We start from the raw sequence: 23953 nt of genomic DNA, 5'->3' as shown, positions 1-23953 counted from the left end.
TTAATATCCCCATAGTTCTATCTTTTCCATCCCAGTTTTATAAGCCACATCGAGAACGTGACTATCTTGAGCAGGAACCAACTTCATTATCTTGGCTTTATGCTTCCTGTACTCCTGTGTCCTGACCTAACCCTGTCACTCAGCTCCTGGAGTCAGCCCCCTTGACCAGGCCAAGAGGAATAGTACTGATACAGAAAATGCTCTAATTTCAGCTCTAACTACCTGTGTGTCCCTGTTGCCCTGCATGTGAGTCTGACAGTGTTGTTGGTAGGTGGACAATGTGGCATTGTGTCCCAGTTCCCCCTGCCCTCACTCCTAAAGCCCCCCTGCACAGGAGACATGTGCCTGAGCAGGAAGAGATGCAGCAGCCTAGAAATGTGGGAAGTTAACTCGATGCTGATGGTGAAGATCATACTGTGTAGCATAATTAAGGAGGTCCACAAGGGCCCAGAATAAAAGAAAGCAAGTATATATTTATTTAGGGAAAAAACTCACAATAAGGGTTGAGAGCTGTGGGCCTCTGTGGGCAATGGTAGCTGTGAACCGAATTCTGACCACCAGCCAAGAAGGAGCAAGGTGCCAGCAGGCTTCCTGTCTGTGCTTATAGTACCTCAGACCACGCCCTTGAGGACAGGTATCCAAGAGGCTATTGGCTGAATGAATTCCCACAATACCACTGTCCATGAGGACTATGGCACCCACTCAGAAAAACACCTTCCCACCCCTCTCAGTTCCCACACTAGCCCAGCCTGCAGGCCTCCTCAGCCCTCCCTCCACATCCCATCCTCAGTAACTAAGAGCCAATTACAGGAGCATAACCTGGGCCTTCCTGACTCCTTCCTGCATCCATTAACCCATTGGCTTATCTGTGCTGTAGGAGATCAGTCAGGGGATGAGAATATCACGCAGATGCTCAAGCGGGCTCACGACTGCCGGAAGACCGCGGAGAATGCCGCTAAAGCCCTGCTGATGAAACTGGATGGCAGCTGCGGGGGAGCCTTCGCTGTGGCCGGCTGCAGCGTCCAGCCCTGGGAGAGCCTGTCCTCCAACAGCCATACCAGGTACTACTAGGTGCTCTTCCCTGGGACTCCTCTGCCTGGGGTAGGCTTCTCATGGGTCCACACTAGGGGAACTGTGTGGCTTGGATAAGGCAGGGTTGCTTCATGCTCACAGTCTGTTCTATCCTAGGAGGCAGAGCTGTGAGGAGGGCTGGAAGGTTATTATGCCCATGTGGAAAGAACGGTCCAGGGAGACAGGGCTGTAGAATGTCGAATGTGCATGGGCATGTTGTGAATGATAGAGAGGGCAAATGAGCCTACTCTCGCCTGGTGCTCGTCTCTCTGTCCTGTTCTATCCTATTTCTTTAGTATTCTCTGTTTCCAGGAATTACCTGGAGGGGCCACGGCCCACTGCTCAGACCCAGTCAACCTGGGTCTCGTTTCAGATCCCACTCTCTTTCCTTGCAGCCCTGTCCTTGAAAAGCTCTTCCATGGCAAGAGACTGGCCTCGCATCTCATTCCTCAAGCGCAGATGTATTTACCGCACCTCCTAGGCAGGCACTTGATCGTGAACCTGAGGTCAGATCTACCGTCTCTGAATAAGTGGGCTCTTAGCAGCGATGAAGAAGGCAGCAAAGAGAGCAGTAGGGGCTCTAAGCAATGTCACTGGTGCAGCTGATCGTCCTGGGTGGGGCAGGACACCAGAATGAAGCCCCTGGTAGCTTGTTTATCATTTCTTGTCACCAAACTCTAGCGGCTGTAATGTACTCCTTCCCCTTACGTGCCAGTTCTCAGACTGGAATGCGGTTGTTAGATTCTTATTGGACTTTCAGATCTGGAAAGCCAAGGGTGATTTACCCCATTTTCACAGGTGAGAACACTTTGACTTAGAGATGTATAAGTGACTTGCCTGCTAAGAGGGAAATCTAGAACTTCAGCAGCAAACACGGTATTCCTCCTACTCCGCAACATTAGATCTCATTCATTATAAGACAGTCTGCTTACATGCAAGGGGCAAGCGCTTCATACAGATCAGTGGGATGTCCAATGCCAAAGCAAAAGGACCCATGTTCTCTTGATGTCCAAAAGCAAATTGATATTTCTCTCTCCCCCTGTAGGGAACCAACCATTTGCTTCAATTTATCTATATCCATAGACTGAACCCCATGTCCCCGGAGAAAATACAGTCTCAATCCCACACTTGGTCAGCTGCCTACAAACACAAGGGGCTTATTTCTTCCGCACTGAAGCAGCAATTGTCTTATTTGGCAGCACATAGATTATAATTTTTTCCTTTCAAACCATATTCTTCTGTTTAAATAAGAAGTCTGTGCCCCTTTCCATGATATTCACAGGTACTTATAATCTATAAGTTCCATGTTTGAGTAGATATCCAGTGTTCAGCTTGTCAGTGAGAGTCTTCTGTTGAATTAATGAATGTTAAGAGTTGGGTTAACAGGAAATGTCTTGTTTAATTGTCTGCATACATCTGTCCTGCATATAGCTCTGGAGTAGGTTGAAAGTGAGGACAATTCTCTAGCCTTCTACTGGGGGAGAACTGATCTTGAATACTTGTTGCAGGAGATGTTTAAAGTATAGGTAAGCTTGATTGTTAGACCATTTTCTTGAGAAATTGAATTGTTGGTCCTGTAATTCTATAGGTTCAGAGAAATTCAGACACAGACTCAGCTTTCAAGAATGAGCTCACTAAAGACTGGTCATGTAGGGCCATGAACAGGCTCAGTAGCTAAAACCCTACATAAGCATGAGGACCCAGGTTCACGTCAGAGTTCATGTCCCATCAGCCATACAGATGCTGAGCAAGCGTGATGCCTGCCTAGGATCCTACTGCTCAGGAGATAGAGACAGGTCAAGGAAGATGCCCACACATGTGCAGACATGCTCATCCCCACAGGTGCATGTGAGGAGGACAGAGGGGTTCTTTAACAAACTTTAGTTTCAAATGAATCTTCCATCGAACACAGGTTTTTAACTCTGATTCCGCTAAAATGTCACTTCCCCTCCTGCCCTTGCGACAGCAGTTCAGAACCTGTACAGAAGAACACACAGGGCATTCGTGTGGCTCTCCCTAACCATAAAACAGAAACAGTTGGATTATCTTATGATAAATGTAGGTTTGGAACAAAGCTCCTAGCCATCAGCTTACAATAGTCTCAGTAGTTTTATTTATAGGTGTTGGAATTCTGCCTCAAGCACTGTCCTAGGAAAATGGAGCTTTCTGAGCCAGGGTTTTGTGTGGCCCAGGACACCCCCTTCTCTCTCACTGTGACCACCTGGCAAGATGATCACAGTGCTGGCAAGATGAGCAATCAGTGCTACCCAAGGGCTCAGGAAAGGAATGCTCAGGTCAGGTCCCCCGAGGTGTCTGAGAGCTCCCGAGGACAAGAGGGTTAATGGCTTTAGGAGGGAGCAGCAGAGGGCTAGTTACCCAGCAAAAAGGCAAGGGTTTATGTGTAGGCAGATCGAATATGTTTGATTTTGTGTGTGTGTGTGTGTGTGTGTGTGTGTGTGTGTGTTTTGAGACAGGGTTTCCCTGTAGCTTTGGAGCCTGTCCCGGTACTAGCTCCTATAGACCAGTCTGGCCCCGAACTCAGAGATCCCCCTGCCTCTGCCTCCCAAGTGCTGGGATTAAAGGCGTGTGCCACCACCACCCAGCTTTGTTTTTGTTTTTGAGCCTGGCAGTCATGTACCCTCCAGCCAGCAGCTTGAGCAGTGAATTTGTGGTAGAATATTCTGGCAATTAGCTGCTGAAGACTAAGGTATCTTGATTGGTGCTGTTTCAGAGCAGAGGATCACCGAAAGAAGCCCGTGGCTCTTCTCTGGGCTCCTCAGAAAACTAGAGCTAAACACAGGCAAGAGAACTGAGCATGCCCAGGCTCTTCATCTGCAGATTTGCCTTCCATCCTGCTCTCAGAGCACCTCCAGCCTCTAGAAAGTGATTTATTCCCCTTGACAGCTGAGCTCATCCTGCATTCCAGGCGGGGAGAGGTAATGGATGACTTAGCCCTTGCCCAGCGGCCCACAGCAGCCCCCGGGAGGCCAGAGGAAGGGCCAGTGGCTTCTCCTTCTTTACCATTATCATAATCAAATTGGGCTGTGGAACATTAAGGGCATGAAGCAGAGTTGTAATTACCTTCGCCTGATCTGCTCCCTGCTGGTGTCCTAGAAGGGAGGAAAGAGAGCTGGGCTATCCTGGCGTGGGCTGTGGTGCTTGCCTTGAAATTCAGCTTTCTCTGAGGAAGAGCAGGTCAAGCTCCTAGCTTCCAATAGGGTAGGATGTGTGGACTGGGATATTCTGTACTTGTTTATTCTTCATGTATAGCAAAGACAGTAGAAACCAAAACTGTCTTTTTTGGCCAGTGACCAACCGCAAGCCTCAGGTGACAATGAAACCGGATACTCTCTGCCCACTAATGTTCTTCCAGATCTCTGAGGCCATGGAGAACCAACTTCTTGTCTTTTCCTCCTCCACTGCAGCTTTTCTGCATGGTGGCAGGTGTCTGACCTCTAGGGGACACTGAGGCTAGTGGTGGGTATCTTCACGCAGCTGCCAGCAGAGTGTCTCTTGTCCTTGTTCCTCACCCAGAATGCGCACTGGGTAGGTACCACCAGCTGGTCCTTTCCGCACTCTGGGAGGTAGGAGCCACCAGTGTTCCTGTTGAGTGCAGCCAGATAAGTTAGGCGATTCCCTCTGGGCCATGAGGCTGGGGTGTGCCAAAAGAAGGCTGTGCAGGTGTGACTGGCTCCAGAGACCTGCCAGCAATCGTGAACATCCACCTGAGCAGCTCAGTATACAGCAGCCCCACCCCTAGGAAAATGTGAGGCCAGCCAGTTAGTTGTCTGCTGATTTTCCATTTGTTGCCGTTCTGGTGGCAGAACAGCATGGAGTCTGTCTTAAGGACCAGAGTGTTGTCATCCCTTAGCCACTCCCAGATGTCTTGGCACTGTGGGTGTTGGACGAAGGGAGTGCCACCCTAAAACAAGCCTAGTGAGACTGAAGTCACTACCTCAGTGACCGTGAGAGCTGGTGGGGCAATCTAGCCCCCCAGGATAGAAATTCTTCCATACTTCCCTTTAGACAGAAAAGCCAGAGAGCCCTACCTTGGAACTCTTTGAATTTTGCAGTTTCTATTTGAAAATAAAAGTTAGCAAGGTTGTTTTAGCTATCAATGTCTTCGTTCCAAAACTAGCAGTCTGGAGATAAGATGCCCAAGTGGGTGGCTGGCACATGGATGTTGGTGGTTCTCCATATTTGATTTGATAAATAACTTTTTACTGAAAGGACTGGCTCGTACACACCTGAGTTAAGGTGGTATTGTGGGGAGAGATTTCATTGCTGACGCTGAGGCTGCCTCCCAGCTGTCTGACAGAGAGAGGCCCTGTTGTTTCTCTTGCCTCATTGTGTATAAACCCGGGATCCAGGGAGCAATCTCCACACTCCACCCTGTGGAATGCCTAGTGAACAATGCTGCCTCCCGAACTGACTTGGATTCTGTTGCTCTTCACCTGGGGAACAGTCACCTCCTGTCCCTTTGCCACTGCTGAGTGCAAGGTGGTGAGCCCTGCCTGAAGGGGTCAATGCATGTGGCATGTCTACCACTGAACTGTTTGCAGACAGGCGAGTGGCGTATTCTGCAGGACTTGCTCTGCCATACCCTATGTTGCAGATCTGCCTGGCCCTGCCCTGATTCTTTCAGCAGCATGCATGGTTGTCAGGGGTTCTTAGGGATTGCCAGGGGTTGTTAGGGGTAGCGCTGGGAGGTGGTGTTACTTCCTTCTCATCCTTTCTAAAGCACAGCACATGGTGAGCCCTTATTCTTATCTTTCCCCCACTCTTTCTGCTCTCATTTACTCCAAGTTTCTACCATCTCCTCCACGATTGTTGGAGTGGCCCCTCCAGGGACCTCGCTGCCTTTCCCTTGCCCACTTCATCTTTCCTCAGCATAGAGACAGACCAGAGAGACCTGAACATGCATATCTGACCAGGGTCTCCTCTCACAAGCACCTAACATCCATTCTAACCCTAGAGAAGATAGGGACTGTCCTTATAAACCTTCGTATTGTGACACCCGGCTGCAGACACCCTGGTCCATCCTCCTGTTGCTGGCAGCTGGTTGTCTCTGCACTGGCCATAACTCCTTGCTGGCCAAGCTTGCTGTTTGGGAGTTCTGTGTTTTCTCCTTGCTCAGTCCTGATCAGCCTCCCTCCAAATATCCACGCACTCTTCTTCTTGCCTCCTTTAGGTCTAGCGGGTTGTAACATTATCACACAGGCCTTCCCGTTTGCTATTTCAGATAATAAACCCAGCTTTGGATTTCCCAAGTCTCGCATTTCACTTTTTGTCACGGTGTATGTCATGTCAGCTGTCCTATATAATGCCATTTGCTTATCTCTGCTACTAGAACATGAGTCCCATAAAGGTTTTCAGGGCCTAGAAAGGTACCCGATGGTAAGCACCCTGATATTTCTGAAATAAATAATAGCTATGTTTATTGAGTGCTTACGATATGCTGATTTAAGTACCTTACATTTCGCTTTGTTTGTTATCATAACTTTACAAAGAAAGCATTAATGCTATGTCCCAGTCAGGAAACATGAAGTCTACAGTGTGTAAGATGCTTGGGTCCCCAGTGAGTGTGGCACTCCAGTGTGTAAGATACTCAGGTCCCCTTTGAGTGCAGCACTCCAGTTTTTAAGATGCTCGGGTCCCGAGTGAGTACAGCACTCCAGTGTGTAAGATGCTCAGGTCCCCTTTGAGTGCAGCACTCCAGTGTGTAAGATGCTCGGGTCCCGAGTATGGCACTCCAGTATGCGATTTCTGCAAAGGAAAAGAGCCAATAGGAGATGCATGTAGATAAGACCTATAGATGTGGCTACATGTGTCCTTTTAAATACAGCAGTATAGTATATATGTCCAGACATACACACATGCAGTGAGCTTTAGGGATTTGAATAGAGAGGCTGGAGTGTCAGGATATTCAGAGACCCAAAGGAAGAACTTTTGTTGAATCCTTTGTCCAGGGCTCTCTAGAGACTGAATTTTTTCCTTTCCAGGCTCTCAATGGACATAAATGTTGACTACACTGCTCTACCGACATAACTGTCTAACATCTAGAATCGACCCTCGCAGCATCAGCTCGACAAGTGTCTTAAAAGTGCTTGAGTACTGTAGCCCAACTAGATGGTGTAGTAAACTCCCTACACAGTACCTGAGAGTGTTCAGTCTGATAGCCAGGCTCATCTTGTTCATGAAGCAACTGTACCTTATCCAAGGCGCACAGTCTCTTAGAATGGGCCAGCGAGAAGCCCTCCAGGGATAAACCAAGTAGAGACACCCCCAGTAGCTTCCCATCCTAGAAGTTTTTCCCAGACTTAAGACCACCTAACCCTCCTGGGTGGCCTCCACCTCGTGTGGACAGTATAGCTCCAGCCTCTCCCCTACTCACTCTGGAAGCCTTGTTTTCTCTTATATCGTCTTTTCTTGAGACAGTCTTACTATCTTGTGTAAACTGGCTTTCAGCTCCTAGATTCTAGAAATCTTCCTGCCTCTGTCTCCAGAGTAGCTGAGACTATAAACCTGAGCTACTACAGTTGGCTTTGGCTTTTTCGACTTAGGTGTTTGAGTGCTGTGCCTGCATGTATGTATGTGCATCACATGCATGCTTGCTGCCCACAGATGTTAGTTCTGATCCCCTGTCGCTAAAGTTACAGATGGTTCTGAAGCAGCGTGTAGGTGCTAGGGATCAAACTCAGGTTCTTTACGAGAGCAACAAATGTTCCTCATGCCAGAGCCTACTCTCCATCCGGCTTAGTCTTTTCAGTGGCGTATCATATGCTGAGAACTGCACTGGCTGCTTTGTAAATAATTTCATCTTCTGAAAGTAAGGGAAGAGTTGAAGGGTACCCATCAAGGCTTGCTCTCCTTAGGGGCAGACATTAGTCACTGTGCTCAGTGACCTCTCAGAACAGGCTGAACCCACTTTACTATGATGATCAGACATAGCCAGAATGGAAGGGGGTTTCGTATGGGAAGCCTTCTCATCTGAAGGCTATGGCAACTGTGTATGCTGAGCTCATGTGACAGTCACTCTCAGAACACACACACAGAGCAAGCTTACAGGAAGGAAAGCACGGAGCTGTGGAATGAGATGGCGTTGTAGAAGGCTCTTAGCACACTACTTTACAGCCACACGAGTCAACCAGGCCCTCACTGTCTCTTCACTTGAGCATCTAGTTTATAACAGCAGGCCATGCCGCCAAATCAGATTGTCTTGTTGAGGGCTGCACGGGCCCTGCTTGCCCTATGTCATGAGTCCCAAGCCAGTTGCAGGAGTGATCTCTCGCTAGAAAGGAATAGCAAAAGCAGAGAAACCTGTGGGCCTTCTCCTGCATCAGTAGGCACAGCAGGTTACAGCTGTCTCAGTCTCCCTTTCATGGTGATTTCGTTTCTCAGAAACGGCCTGGGCCACCACAGAACCATGTTAAGGTGGGCATGCCTTATGTCTGGCATCATCTGCCAAGTCATCATGCAGCATGGGCTGCCAGTGGCCCTCAGAATCAGCCTGAGTCCTCGAGATGGAGCTGTGGCAGTCCAGAGACATCTACTGTCAACATGCTACCATGCTATACACACTGGCTTTTCTTTTACTTTTTTTTTTAAGATTTATTATTTATTATGTATATAGTGTTCTTTCTGCCCATATGTCTACCTGCAGGCCAGAAGAGGGCACCCGATCTCCTTACAGATGACTGTGAGCCACCATGTAGTTGCTGGGAATTGAACTCAGGACCTCTGGAAGAGCAGCCAGTGCTCTTAACCTCTGAGCCATATCTCCCACCCCACACTGGTTTTTCATTGCATCCTAAGCACCAAGCATTGCCAGTCTACCACATTCCTTCCAGGTCATTCCTTCCCACTTCCACCCCTGCAGGGATTCTGTCACTCCCTGGGGTTTCTGTATGCCAAGAGTACACCCAATTTATAGGTCATGGACATAGGTTCTATAGCTCCCGTTTTTAAGCCCTGTCCCCATGTGTATGTATACACACACACACACACACACACCCCATCGTTTATCTCTTTCCTCACTTAAGCTATCTCTCTTATCATCACAATTATCTATAACATTCACATTGTTTGCTCTTTTTGATGCATTCCGTCATATGATAACTTTACCTTATATCACATTATTATAGGAAACAGTTTTGTATACATGTCTTTACTTCTGGGGAATTAGTATCTTAGGATTCAGTTTCGGGGTCTACATCATGATCTAAAATGTACTTTCAGTATCCATCTATCAATATCTATCTATCTATCTATCTATCATCTATCTAGTTTGTATGTGTGTGGTCTTTTTATGGATTGCCTCCTAAATAAAGTTGCGGAGAGGAGATGAGGCCTAGTGGTGATGACTCTGAAATGTGGGCTTTCTCTCTGTCCCTCAGCACCACCAGCTCTACAGCCAGCAGCTGTGACACGGAGTTCACTAAAGAAGACGAGCAGAGGCTGAAGGATTATATCCAGCAGCTCAAGAACGACAGAGCTGCCGTCAAGCTGACCATGCTGGAGCTGGAGAGCATCCACATCGACCCGCTCAGCTATGATGTCAAGCCCAGGGGCGACAGCCAGAGGCTGGACCTGGAGAATGCTGTGCTGATGCAGGAGCTGATGGCCATGAAGGTGTGCCGCAGGTGTTATTTGTGGGTCCACCTAGAGGGCTACCTCACAGGGACCTGAGAACATGGCAGCAGAGTTCAGTTAGTAATTGCCTCTGTCTGGATGATAGATAGCCAGTCTCTGCGGAGAATGGTGGCTTTCGTTTATGTAGAAGTCCTGTGGGTTGGACTCTATTGGAAAGGCAGTTGAACCCTAGAGGAGTTAGAGGTCTAGGTTAACCTTCCCAAGTTAACCTACACCTTCAGCCTTCATCAGTACATGATGATCCCTGATCTCAAGAGTGGTAGAAGTCCTTACTGGGTTACCCATGCTGGTGGGAGCTGGAACAAGAGGTGACCATGTCAAAGCCATCTTAGACTCTGGCAAAAAGCTCTGGTTTCCTGTCACCCTGGGCCTTTAGGAGCTCTAAGTCTGTTTAGTACTGGTGCCCTCCAAGGAGAGTTGGTAGAACGGTTCTGGCCAGTGTTCCACCAAGGTCTTGGGCTCTTCACCCATGGGCTGAGCTACTTGTTACTATTTATAGAGAAAGAATCCATTGCCCTTCGTTGGAAGTTAGTTACACTGCCATCCCTTCGGCTCAGGACACCCTGCCTCTCAACTGAGCCACAGCAGTGGGGGGAGCTGATTGGAGCAGCTGGTGCAGGTCCTCACCTCTGGATTGGGCTGCCAGGCCGTGGTCATCACGTCTCTAAGATGCTGGTGTTTAAATCAGGGAAGATGCGGGGCAGAAGGAAGAGATGTGGGAATCCAGGCATCCCTTCTTGGTACTAACCTGTCCTGCTCTTCTTCATCCAGCCACTCGGCTCAGAGTGCTCACATTTCTCCAGCTGAGTTTGTAGGACAGCCTGTGAGCCTGGCCCTGAGTACATTAGCATAGCGACTGTGTCCCAGTCAGGAGCTTCTTTCGCAGACTCTTGTACCATGTGACATGAGCTATTAACTTGTTCTTCTATTTTTCACTCCGAACATCATGTTTTCTTTTATCCATAGACTAAGCATTTCCTTTTTATAGTCCAGTCAATATGTGGTGTGACAGATTTACTGTTAATTTGGCCATGAAAGACGTGTGTGCATGTATGTGTGTGTGCATGTGTGTGTGTGTGAATGCTCTAATATTGCCTTTGCCACTTGAATTAAACCGCACTCACCTTGGACGTTTTTTTGAAGGTGTAAAAGTAGTGAGCAGTTGGGAGAAACCATACCGTGGACCTCAGGACCCAGAGCAGTGGTTGTCCGTGTTCAGGCTTGGTTTTCCTTCTGAGTACTCAGAAAACTGACAACCAGCCCCATCTCCTTTTCTCTAATGTGTCCAGCGGTGTGCGCTGACCCACACATTCCCTAGTCAGTGGACTATGTTGGAATTCACCATTTTGTTTCAACATAAAAATGGTTTTGAGTAAACCCCACTCCTCTCTGGATGATCTATTTGGTTCTTTTAGAATTCCCTCTTATTTAATTCCAGCACTCAGGAGAGACAGAAGGATCTCTATGAGTTCAAGGCCAGCCTGGTCTACAAACGAGAGTTCTAGAACTGCCAGGACTGTTACACAGAGAAATCTTGTCTCAGAAAACATACACAAAAAGCATATGCTAACCATGAGTCCCTTCGAGTGGCTCATCTCCATCTCTTCTGGGGGTGGAATGTACATGTCTTCCTTGGAGAACATGTCTCTGTGGTCTCTGTGGGGTCTCACAGCACAGAACTCTGGCTGTCCTGATCCCTTGTGACCTGTGGATTGCAGAGTTCACGTATTCATTTTAATATGTTTTGGCATGAGGATTCTTGCATCATCCATATACAAGCTTGAATTTTGATTTTTCAAAAGAGCTTATTTCTTTCCTCACCCATAGCCCAAGAGATGACAAGTTGCCTTCCCACAGTCCTAGAAAAGCCATTTCCTAGTGTTTTATTCAGGCAGTACTTCAAGAGTCCTTGCTGACATAGGTGGTATCATCATGGCTGTCTGCCTCACAGAGGCCACGGCCAGCTCTTTCATGGACCTAATACCACAGATACCAGGAAATCAGAGCAAACTGTTGCCTCAAGCTGCCTTGTGAGTCTCAACTGCAGACTGATGCCCGTACTTCTGGCACTCCACAGACATTCTCCTTTCCTTCCAGGAAGCTTGCTGTGTGTGTGTGTGTGTGTGTGTATGTGTGTGTGTGTTCTGAGAGTGACCGTCACATGAACTCAGCATACACTGTTGCCATGGCCTTTGGATGAGAAGGCTTCCTGTGCCTTCCTGTGTCTGATCATTATAGTAAAGCGGGTTTGGCCTGTTCTGAGAGGTCACTGAGCACAGTGACTAATGTCTGCCCCTAAGGAGGACAAGCCTTGATGGGTACCCTTCAACTCTACCTTACTTTCAGAAGATGAAATGTTTTACTTTCTGTGGACTCTTTAAACAATGCTATGTGCCCAGGGAAGACTGGTGGGCGCCAGTTTTCTGGATCCTGGTCCAGGCTAGTACTTTCCTATTTTGAATTCACGTCTTACTTCAAAGAAAACGACCAGTTAAACATTTTAGATTTTCAGAAGTTACCTCTCTGTGGGTCGGCTCAGCATGCACATGCCCTTAGGTTCAATTCCCAGCACAGAGAAAACAAAAGGACCTTATCTGATGGGTAATTTCCAGTGGGGGACCGCTCCTGCTAATTTCATTTGGCCCCTCTGAAGCAGATACAATTCTAATTAGCATTCTTTGACCCTCCTGGCTCAGCTGCAGGGTGACAAGAGTGACATGAAATATGGTGTCACGGGAGTGAAAGGGGAGTGGGAAGGAGCCCAGGCAGATCTCTTTGCATGGATATTTCCCCCACAACCCTAGCCTTCCATGCCAGGGAACTGACTCTCTCCAAAGCAACTGTGTCCATTTGGGGTCCTCTAGCATCTTAAAAGATTTTCCCTTACACCAAAGCAAAGTCTGCTTGCTTGTGATTTCTACCCATATGAAAATTCTAGCCTACAGGATGACAAAGCAGCTGCCTTGTCTACCTATCAGCCCTTCAGACAGACATGGGGAGACGGTTTGTCCCTAGCTTTGGGAGTGATATCTGGACTGTGCAACCATGGCAGCCCTGTGGGAGTACCGGGAAAGCTTCTCATGGCTTTATGTGCCTTGTCCCACAGGAAGAGATGGCTGAGCTGAAGGCACAGCTCTACCTGCTGGAGAAAGAGAAGAAGGCCCTGGAGCTGAAGCTGAGCACAAGGGAAGCCCAGGAGCAAGCCTATCTAGTGCACATCGAGCACCTCAAGTCTGAGGTGGAGGAGCAGAAGGAGCAGAGGATGCGGTCTCTGAGCTCCACGAGCAGCAGCGGCAAAGAGAAGCCTGGCAAGGTAGGGCCAGGATGGCGTGCGGGTACCCTGAGTGCAGGCATTACCTTCTGCCTTTACCAAGATGGCATGAGTACCCTCAGCGTGTGCATTATCTTCTGCCTTTACCTTGGTCCATCTCTCATGCTGTTGCCTCAGTTTCCCTGTTTACACAGGCACCAGAGGTTATGAGGTATTTGTAAAGAAACGAAATCCCCATTAAAAAGCAACATCTCACATTTTATCAAAGTTTGGGCATTTTTGCACATCACTGTCTCATCAGAGAAGTGGCCTGTGCAATGGGGTCCCACCCGGCTTCTAGCTGTGCCCCACGACAGCCATCGCTGGGTTGAGGTGCTGGCACTTCCATGTTGTTATCTGTGCTTATCTCCCTTAAATGTCTGAGCAAGGAATGCCAGTCTGCATTTACATGAGGAACATAAGATTCCAGAGGTGAGAGGCGCTGCTACCATCAACAATGGCACAGGGCTTAAATTACACCTGGCTGCCTTCTCCACCACCTAGCTCCCAGTGCCTTAGGAAGCAGGAAGGGTAGGTGTGAGGGAAGGCTTGGATTAACCTATATATGAACAGAGACCGGGCTTCAAGTAAAAACATTCACAGACTCTCGTATTCACATCAGCCCCTCTCCCGCACCCCAGGGGTCTTTGCGAGAATCCGAGATCATCCTGTCATTTTGTATTTCTTTGTATTTCCCTTCGACAGCTGCACTGGAAAGAAAGAAACCTAAATGGTTCAGACCCTAATGGATTCTCTCCGTCCCTCACTCAGGGAACTGCCTGTTCAACACATCCATTCAATATTTCCTAATATCAAACTTCCCCTGACACCTGTGTGCTCAGATGCAGGACTTGCAGGCATATGCTGACTGGCTGGCTGTGGAAACAGTTTCTCACAGTGCAGTTGTAGTTACTGCAGGGTGTCTCCAGCGAAGTGGGGTACTTAGGAGGGAGGGAGGGAAGGGAGGGAGGGAGGGCGGGCAGAAGGGCAGGCACTGGTATTGTGCCAGTGCTGCTTCCTAAGTAGCTATGAAATCTGAAGCACACCGCACAAACAGCTGGCAGCGTCAGCGTCCCTACCTCGCTCTGCAGATGAGCCCACGACACTCGCATGAGGCCCTCATGCACCCCACACACCTATTCTCTTGCATGCTATGACTAGATGCCACGGCAGCCAGACCAAGGGGGAATTGCTGTTGTCCAGGAGTGTCTGCTGGAGCCCATGGACAACCGTGTTCACAGTACAGTCAGAGGGTGTCCAAATGCAGGTTTCAACTGCCAGTACCCTGTGAGGTCATGGTCAGGTCCCCCAGATTAGAGGTTTAAGAGGAGAGGGCCCCAGTAGGGGTGGGAGCTAGTCTTTTGAAGTGGATTGAGTGGAGATCAACAAGGCCTCCAGCAAGGCGAGGCCTGAGATGGAAGGGTATCAATGTGTTGGCCCAAAGGCTCAGTTTGCAGTGTTTACCCAAGGACAGTGGGCAATCAGGGAAGGGCTGGAATGGGATTGGCATGGCTCAGGATCTGGAAGCTGCTATGCCAAGTGCAGTAACACTCAGGCGGAGGCCGTGTGGTGGCGCTTCCTGTAATCGTAATCGTATCCAGGTTTAAGGAGACATTTTCTGTTACATTCACCTTCAGAAGCTTCGCATGGCCTTTTAAGTTTGCTGGTCAGTTAGGGACAGAACCTTCAACAGAGCGCCAGTCTATGTATGTTCTTCGGGTGTGGTAAAATGGACTTAGTGGGTTCTTGCCGAAGGCCCATGAATGAACATTTCCTCACAGTTCTTGGGATTTATTTTGACTAAGAGTACCGTGCTCTGCAGTGGCTTCAATACACAGACATTTCTCGGCCAGGCCAGGCCAGGCGGCTTTGAAAAGCAACTCTGAAAGAAGTGAAGTAAGTGAGGTACTCAGTGCCCTCAATGTGTAATTCAGTAGAGTCAGATGGTTATTCTGACTCTCAGATATTAGCTCTGTGTATTATTTCAGTAAAGTCTTCCACTTTAGAGTCTAGGCTATTCATTGGTGTTATTTGCTAGAGATGAAGGAACCAGTACAGAGAAAACAGCCAAGCTTTTGGGAGCAGGGTAGAAAGAAAATTCTTGGGAGTTTGTCCATCAAACCAGCTTCAGCCGCCCAAGGGAAACAAGTGTTTCCTGCATACCCAAACTGCAAAAGCCTCAGGCAACTTGGATGAGACAGGGAGCCCTGTCTGTTGATGAGTCTTTGATAGGCATTGCAATTTGAGTGTCCTATCAATTGCTTGTGGCAAAATAGTCTTCTTTGAACTTTTTTTTCTTTCAAAATGAACAAACCATTCCTAGTCCATGGACTGTATGTATCCAGGTGGCAGGTCACAGATGAGCCTACAGCATCAGTTCTGTCCTGGAGTAGGTGATCCCGCCTATCTTTGAAGGTTCTCTCCAGCTCATGTAGCTGGTTCCTAGTTCCTATCCACATTGCGTTAGGCTTTCTGCTATTCTTGTCTATATGAAACAGACATTGTCATATATCAAAAGGCCCTGTGGGTGAGGCAGGGAGTCTTATGAAATGCTAACATCAACCATGGATGCATTAAAAGTAAAGGAGCTTCTAGAATTGGACTGATTTCCCAGACAGTCTTGGGCCTCTGAGGGTGTTATTTGGAGAGGTACAACCCAGGTGAATGGCACAGGAGAGGGAATGCGTTGGCCAGGCTACACTCAGGCACCCCCTGGAAGAGGGCCACAGTCTTTTAGAGTAGGCTAAGGAGCAGATGTGTCTCCTGCCATCAGGACTTTAGGGCCATTGTGATATCTCTCTTCACAGTCTGTCTTCTGTTACACAGAATAAGCTTCCTATTCTCAGGCCTGGAACACAACATCATCAATGTTTATCCCTGGTCCCTAGCCCCTAGCACCAGCCACCTCATTTTGCAGGATACCCACTGATTAGCATATCTGTAGAGAAAAATCGCTTTCTTGTTTAGACATGGCTAATGCTTGCTTGTCACTTCAAGAGTTCTGATCTTACAACCCTTGTCTGTTAAGGCAAGACACAAAGTCTCTGTGTGATGCTGCTGCATGGGGCTCCTAGGAGAGGGAAGGGGGGCTTGTTTTTCTGTTGCTCACCTAAGTTTTATGATTCCATGCAACATAACAGAGCTCCCCCATCTAGAGAAAGCGAGCTGGTATGTGCCAGCAAGGACATTTATGTGTATTTGCCTTCTGAAGAGATTCACATGGGGCCTGGCTTTGAGTTCTGGATTTGCTAGCTTCTAGCTAGTAACTGGGCAGGGTAACCCCAGTGCCTGGGTTTCTTCCGTGGTGGATGAAGACAATGGTAGATAGTATAGCTGCCTTGGAGGGTCCCTAGTGACAAGGGAGTAGTGGCGTGTGGCAAACTAACTTAGACCTGTGTAGTAAGTGTCCCTCAGGGGTTTTCCTCATTCAGGGCAGCACATGATGGTAACAGGAAATCGGGGAACAGAGGAGACAAAAAGATTTGCTGCCTGGCTTTCCACCAGTTGGCCCACGGGTCCCACAGGCATGGCACTGCTGTCTTGTGTCCCACAGTGGCGATGGCTGTTGAAGTGCCTCTGGGCTTTGCTTCTCATCTGACAGTGACTGTGTTTGCTCTTCTCAGGAGTGTGCTGATGCTGCCTCCCCAGCTTTGTCGTTGGCTGAAGTAAGGACAAACAGTGACAGTGACCTGGCCACAGAGTTTGCCAGTGCCATCCGACGGTAAGCAACCCTCAAGCCCCCATGTTGCTCCTTTCAGCTGTGAGGGCTTCTTGGCACACTGATGGCAGCTGCTCATCCCAGCCCGTCCAGGGTCATACTGGTCTTCCTGGATAGAAGGCACTAATTCCTCTTACTTGTGCCCCAACACTGCAGGCTAGAAATGGAAAGACCTGCTGTTTTGAAAAGTGATTGCTGGATGTTGGCAAATAGACAGTCATTCCATTTGCACGTAAAAAAAAATTATTGGTTTGCACGTTGCCACGTTGACTAGACTCTTCCAGATTTGGTAATTGGTGATAACGAAAGCCGGCATCCTCCCCTTTCTAGACATCTTTAGTGGGACTGCATTCTTCAGCATCAGGAGCCCTTGCCACTGGGAGGGAGGCCTTGTGTCTTTCCTCAGTTCTTAGACATTTTCCTCCGATATTTCAGTGTTTCTTCTCCCACATTTGACTTCTTTTCCAAAGAGAGAGAGAGATGCCAAGGCACTTAGACTTCACAACCTAACGTCCCCTGCTGCGTTGGAGCCCAGAGTATGTCTGTCCAACAGAGTAGTATCTTCACGTTTTCTAGTACTTACATGAAAAGGTCAATTAAATAACTTATTTAACTCACTATACCCCAAATACCACTTCAGTCTGATATGTATTTTATACCTACATTACTTCCCAAGACCAAACCAATCAAAACTCAAGTTCTCAGTAGTTGCATGTATCTGTTGCACCCCATGTCTGTATGTAGTATGTGAAACACACGGTAGCATGTCATAAAGAGGGGCCTGTCAGCTGGGCTTTGCAGCTCACTTCATCTTTGGTTGTAGTTGCTGTGGTGGGTCAGTTTATTCAGTTTGTGTTTATTAATTTTGGTGCTGAAATCATCTTTATAATTTAAGTGATGTCCTCTTGTATCTTTATGAGGATATTTATTGTATTTATTCTTCAATTTCATCTTGTCCCTAGCCACCTATTCCCTTGGAATTGAGCTGTGCCCAAACGTTTACTTGCTGTTTCTGGTTTGTGGACTTGTATTTCTTTCTTTTCATTTGCTTTGTTTATTCAAAACACGGTTTCTCTGTATAGCCTTGGCTGTCATGGAACTCACGCTGTAGGCCAGGCTGGCCTCCAACTCCAAGATCTGTCTTTCTCTGCCTCCCAAGTGCTGGGATTAAAGGCGTGCACCAGTGCTGCCCAGCTTGTATTTCGAAGTATTGCCATCAGATTGAGCTCCACCTCCCTCTCTCTCTCTCTCTCTCTCTTTCTCTCTCTCTCTCTCTCTCTGCATGTTTCCATGAGGTTCTGTATACCACGTGTGTCAGTTCATCAACGGCGCTGTTTGTCCCTGCTGGCTGACAGTCTGTGAATCTCTAGCTGACCCAGCCTGGGCCTGTCTTGTTGAACCAGCTGGCACTCTGATTCCATTCAGATCCCCCTGACTCTCCTTCCCACTGCAGGGGCTTTTTCTCAGTGAAGGTTTCCTCTTTTAGGAAATTGTCTGCCTTTCCCTTTTCCTGGTCACTCCTGGTTTCTGATACACAGGGGCATTAGCTGCTTTCGAAAATGTTAAGCAGTTTTACAGAATTCTTTCCCTATTATTTCTTAGGGATTTGCTGTGGGAAATCCTGACAGTGGACTCTCAGCTAGCTTGATCCCACTATGATCCCTCTGTGTGGTGTGTCTTATACTATGGACTCCCAGTTGACTGAAGGTGACCTTGTGGGGCCTTTCCTACCTTCCTGGCTCTCTCAGTCTCTCAGCCTTTCTTTCTAAGTTAGAACGGCCCTGCATTTACTTCGCAAGTACCTCCTGGGCTATTGCTCCATTGAGATTGCTCTGCCTGGGGCAGAAGATGGGCACATGCCTGAACAAATGCACTAACTTCCTTGTGCCAAAGACTGGGATGAAAATCCACTCTCTGGGTCCAGTGGGGGAGCCATGTAGATATTGTATTTGTTAACTGGGCTTGTACATTTTTTAAATTCCCAAAGCCCCAGAGGGTTTTGCTGGCACCAGAAGGATGCAGGTTATGCTGACTAAGCATAAAGAGGTTTCATTTATCCCGTCGAGATAGATTCCCAACAGCCAGCCATAAGTTGGTTAGCATGGATTTCTAATCAAGAGCCAGATCTATGGAGCCAAGAAAGAACCAGAGAAGCCAGAGGAAAAAGGAAAATAACACAATTAGACCATAAATATAGCTTTGAAATGGGAATCGTCATTTCATGAGGGAGCACAGTCCAGACACCGGAAGAGGTTAGGGGACATTTCTAACTTTAAAGCTGGAATGAAAACAAACACCTTTCAGAAGGTGTCCGTCTGGTCCCTAGCAGGCTGAGTGGGGGTGTACTGCTGGTGTTTTCAGTTCTCTTTCCTGGGAGAAGAACTCCAAGGGCAGTGCTTCCTGCAAAGTAGAACAGTGGGGCTCGGGGTGGAGGGAGGAGCGCTGATCCCTTCGCAGAGAGAGCCAGGCATCTGTAACACCAGGTACTCCACCTGTCTTACTGCCCATTCCCACCCGGTTTTGGTTTCTGTTAGGCTTTCACCCTTGAGCCTCTTGGCATGTCCTTTTTCTTCCTTTGGATACAAAACATTTCTTTTATTTACTTCTTTTTTCTTTTTAAAGATTTACTTATTATGTATACAATGTTCTGCCTGCATGTATGTCTGCAAGCCAGAAGAGGGCACCAGATCTCATTATAGATGGCTGTGAGCCATCATGTGGTTGCTGACCTCTGGAAGAGCAACCTCAAGTCACGTGTTTCAAATGCTTCTCAACCCAGTTTATAATCCAGCCATTCCAGATAAATAGTCTTTCTGAGCCCGGGGCCCAGTCCCCTCCTATTCAACCTCTGGAAACCCACATCTCTCAGTCATCACCCTGGGTATCTTCTCTGCGTCCACAATGGTGCAAAGGGTCCATCAGTGTCCTTGGAGCACTTGGCTGTTAGTAAGATGCTCAAAATTCAGAGTCTCAGTTGCAACATCATGAACATACTTGTGGAATCTTCGCCAAGAGGGAGAAAAAGATGCTATTTGTTTCAGTAGCTATGCATGAATACTCTTCTAACCCATATACCTAAGGGGATGGGTGAGGAGAAACGTGGGCAATCCGGGCATAAGGCTTCTCAGCAGCAGCACCCCTGAGCCAAGAGCAGCAGGATCTGCACTTGTTAGTGGGAGCATGACTTCGAAAGATGCCTTTTAAAAAATTTACACTAGCTGGTTCCTCACACTCAGCTGATTTATAGTAGCAATCAAGCGCTAGGAGTGGCGCCAAAATATTCCATAAATGCAACATGGGTCTGCAGGATGCTAATGAAATACAGAGTGGGCCTGTGGATTGATTAGCATGGAAATAAATTGCTGAGGCCCAGAGCCAGGGGAGGTAAAGACTGACACCCACCCAGGGGTTTGAAGTGGTTGTTCCTTGAGTCATTGAGATGTCCTTTGTCATTGTCTAGTGTTTCAAAAGCCCAGAGTTGGCAGCCTCACCAGGAACAGCAGAGAGGCAGAGTGGTAAGGAGCGCCCTGGTACATGGCAGTCATGGACAAGGTAGCATTGTGCCCGTGATCTTGCCAAGTTCATCTCTTGAACACTAAAAACATGCTCCTCAGAGAATCTGGGCAAAAGGATTGCTGCTTTTCTCCTCCTGCTGTTCCTCTTGGTAACTCCAGCTCAGCTCAGACAGAACTGGAGAACCTCGTTATCTGGGGACACATAATCCTGACCCCACACGCCCGTGCTCTTAAGCAGAGTCCTGTTTATTGTACATCCTACTTATCTCCTATATGAGTCACAAGCTTCTTTAGCAAGGTGCTTAAGCACCCGGGCTCTGCTGGTAGATCCCAGGGTGTGGACGCCAGCCAGCGCTGCAGCACCCAGACCGGGCCTCGGATCACTCACTTGTCTAGTGAGCACAAGAATCATGCTGATGTCAAAGGCTTCTGTGAGAAGTGATTTTATCGTGGAAAAGGACTTAAGGATAGCTGTTATCTGCTGCCTGGATAGTCTAAATGCAAGCAGTTAAGAGAATAAGGTGGTGGACATGAAGGAGAAAGAGATCAAAGGGATCTTAGCAAACCATGGTACATCTAGCTGGCAGTGACTAACAGGAAGAGGCAAAGTGCTGTCATGTCCTGTCTCTGGGCCACTTGTCCACCGCTGACGGTGGCCTGAGAGTGATATTTAAACTGAAGAACGAGCAGAGGATTGGGAGACCATCCCAGGGCAGAGCCTTGAAAGTAGAGATGAGTCCACATACATCCTTCCAAGTTTCAGTAGAAGGCACCAGAGGGAAGTATTCTGACCTGGTTTTCCACACTGAAAAAGAGACCTGGCTGCTGTGTGAAAGCCAGATCAGTAGGAGGTCCGTGCAGAAGCAGAGAAGGTTGCTATGCTTATCTAGGTGGGACAGAATGGCAGTCTGGACCTGGTGGTGGTGGCAGAAGGGGGCATTAAGACAAGACTTGTGATACATTGGATGATGAATGTAGGTAGGTGGTGATGAAGGTTTGATCTGGTTATGACTGTACACATGGTAAATAACGGTGTTGCCATTTGTCAACATGAGAAGCGTGACTTAGTGTAGAATGTCAAAAGTTCTCCTCTGGAAATTAAGCTAATGATGAGGTGTGAAGCCTAGAGATCCGAGGAAAGGCCCGGAGGTCAAGATTTGGCCGTATAGTTTTAAGGAAAATAAATGGCAGTGGACAAAAAGAAAGGGTAAGAGACAAAATCTAATCCGACCAAAGTACTGAGTGATTCCCAATGTTCAGAAGTGGAGTTGAGAGGGAAAACAGGGAAACGAAGATGCAGATGGACTCTGGGCCCTGCACTGTCCAACGGCCCAGAGGGTCATGATACAGTAAGATACAGTCAGGGCACTGACTATTGTACCTGGCTCGGCGAGTCATTCCTGTGGCGTGGATGCTGACTGGAACTGAGTACTTGGCAGGCGAGGAAGACAGGTCGCCTGAGTAGACAGTTCCTGGAGGAACCCGGCCTGTAAGGTGCACGGCTATGACTCCTTGCTGTTTGATCTGGATTCAGTTCTTGTGAATAGCTCTGTGGCCTGCTGTCAAGCCACGCAGGACAGGATATATGCTCACCGGAGACTTAGCTGAGTCACAAATCACTTCTCCTGGCCTTAGAGGACACTCTGTTCTCCCGCTTGTGTACAGCTGTGATTCTGGCTGCCAATCCCTGGGCTAGTCTTACCTCAGGGGCCTGCTTACCAGCCCCTCCCCTACCTTATAGGCAGCTGACTTGGCTTCCCTTAGTATTGATAACCCCACCTCATAAATGCTTTGTGGGGACTCCTCTGCTTGGAACTGTGACAGCGCACACTTAACCACCTACTACCTCCTTTGTGGTAAGACACCACCTTTTATGACCATAAATACTCCATTTTCTGATGAGGTGCTGATACTGGAGCGGGAAGACTCATAAACCTGATCTGGACCGTTGATCTTCGAGTCCTATTCCACATATAAAGTTATTCTGTTTTCACCTGATGGTATTCACAGCAAAAGAAAAAAAAACTCCAAGAGATTGTGCAATTCTGGGTAATCCCTGGAACACTGTGAACACATCCGTACTGAGGTAGCAATTTGTATTTAATTTTCTCATGTGTGAAGCCAAAGAAAATGCTTGCATTGGCATTCTGTTCTACATACAGAAACCACGTAAATTCTTCCCGTTCTGATAGCCAAGCACATCAAGTTGGAAACTGGAAGGAACAGGACGTTAGAGGTGGGGAGTTCAAAATGACTGAGACAGGCAAGTGGATTCTTAGATTTTCCAAGTCATCCTGTGAGTGGGGAAAGAGCCAGAAGTCCTCTTAGTTTCCGAGGGACCCCAACTGGGGCCAGGCCCAGATCCCTGGCTGCGGCCCAGGAACCTCAGGACTGGCCGCCATGCAGCGGAGTTTAGAATGAAGGTTGCTTCTCCGAACTAACTCTACCTGCACCTAGACAGAAAGACATAGCCAGGTCTAGGGTGCGCTCATCAAGGACGAGCAGCGGAGTGCTAGACACGCTCAGGGGGGGTGGGGCAGAGGAGTCACAGCTGTCTCAAGATTAACCATCCCTGCTGGTTTCTCTCAAATCCGCCCCACTCCCATTTATCACTTCGATAAGTGATAGGGTGACTCCAGCTACTTTAGGCTTACAGGCTGATAATGTGAAACACAGTCACGTGGTCTGCACAAGGGGTTGGTAAATGTTCTTTCCTTGTCTGTGGCTGGGAAGGGAGAGAAGTGCTGAGCTGAGTTCTTGATTCATCAACAAGAGGCTTCAAGCAGTTGGGGGAGGGGTTCCCTTCCTTCTATGTCCCCATAATTCTTTTTCTACTATCGTCTGAGCTACAAGTCGCATACATCATTTTACATTTCCTAGATTCCATTAAAGATGCAAAACATGTGAAATTAATTTTAACAGCACAGAGTGTAGATACCACTTGCTCAATTCCTAGCATTGTTCCCTTAAATATGACTGAATAGCACTATTATATTTAACTCAATATAGCATTATTTTGGCTTGTCAGGATTTTAAAAATTGAGGTATTTAACTTTATTATTGAAGTTTCAAACTGCAGTCTCCATTTTACACTTACATGGTATCTTCTTGCCTTCCACACTAGATTCGCAGTTACTTCAGCATGGCATTGTTGGGATCCTGGCAACTGATCTATGCCCTCTTACTATAGGTCTATCCCTCTCAAAACAGCCAAAAGGGCCCAAGTTTGAGGTGTGGCCGATTTTTGGATCTTCAAATAAGTGCCCTAGTTTCCTGGTGTCTAGTCTTCTCTCGTGGAGATGTCTGAGTGGTCCTAGAGGGGCACTTCTGAGCTGGCCACACTCTTGTTACCTTGGGCAGCTCCCCCTGCCTCTTTCCCTCCATCACCATTGCCTACTGATGGCTGCTGCTATCTCTCTGATACAGGGAGAAAAAACTGAAGGCCAGAGTTCAAGAGCTGGTCAGCGCCTTGGAGAGACTCACCAAAAGCAGTGAGATCAGACACCAGCAGTCAGCAGAGTTTGTTAATGACCTGAAGCGGGCCAACAGGTAAAAACAAAACAAAACCCTCATGTGGGGCCCAGAGGCTGGGCATAGGGAGATCTTTCCCTGTCTCCTGGGAAGTGAGTAGGGTCTACAATACAGCTGACCATAAACCAGGGAAGTAAAGGTGTACACCATTTCCGA

At 47.9% G+C, this 23953-nt stretch overlaps 1 protein-coding gene across 2 annotated transcripts in view; it reads left to right on the top strand.

The window, feature by feature from the left end:
* The window catches only part of LOC121442232 (colorectal mutant cancer protein), a 368334-nt gene that overhangs the window by 339481 nt on the left and 4900 nt on the right, over positions 1–23953 (top strand). For both annotated transcript variants that reach the window (XM_041643697.1, XM_041643696.1), the window contains 5 exons: positions 878–1061; positions 9468–9702; positions 12830–13036; positions 16657–16754; positions 23693–23815. In XM_041643697.1, the coding sequence (XP_041499631.1) occupies positions 878–1061; positions 9468–9702; positions 12830–13036; positions 16657–16754; positions 23693–23815 (847 nt within the window). The remainder of the gene's footprint in view (positions 1–877; positions 1062–9467; positions 9703–12829; positions 13037–16656; positions 16755–23692; positions 23816–23953) is intronic.

The sequence above is a fragment of the Microtus oregoni genome, unplaced genomic scaffold (assembly GCF_018167655.1).
Source record: "Microtus oregoni isolate MIOR12 unplaced genomic scaffold, Mior012 000088F_ref0000325, whole genome shotgun sequence".
NCBI classification, from domain to species: domain Eukaryota; kingdom Metazoa; phylum Chordata; class Mammalia; order Rodentia; family Cricetidae; genus Microtus; species Microtus oregoni.
This window is presented reverse-complemented; position numbering and strand designations above follow the sequence as displayed.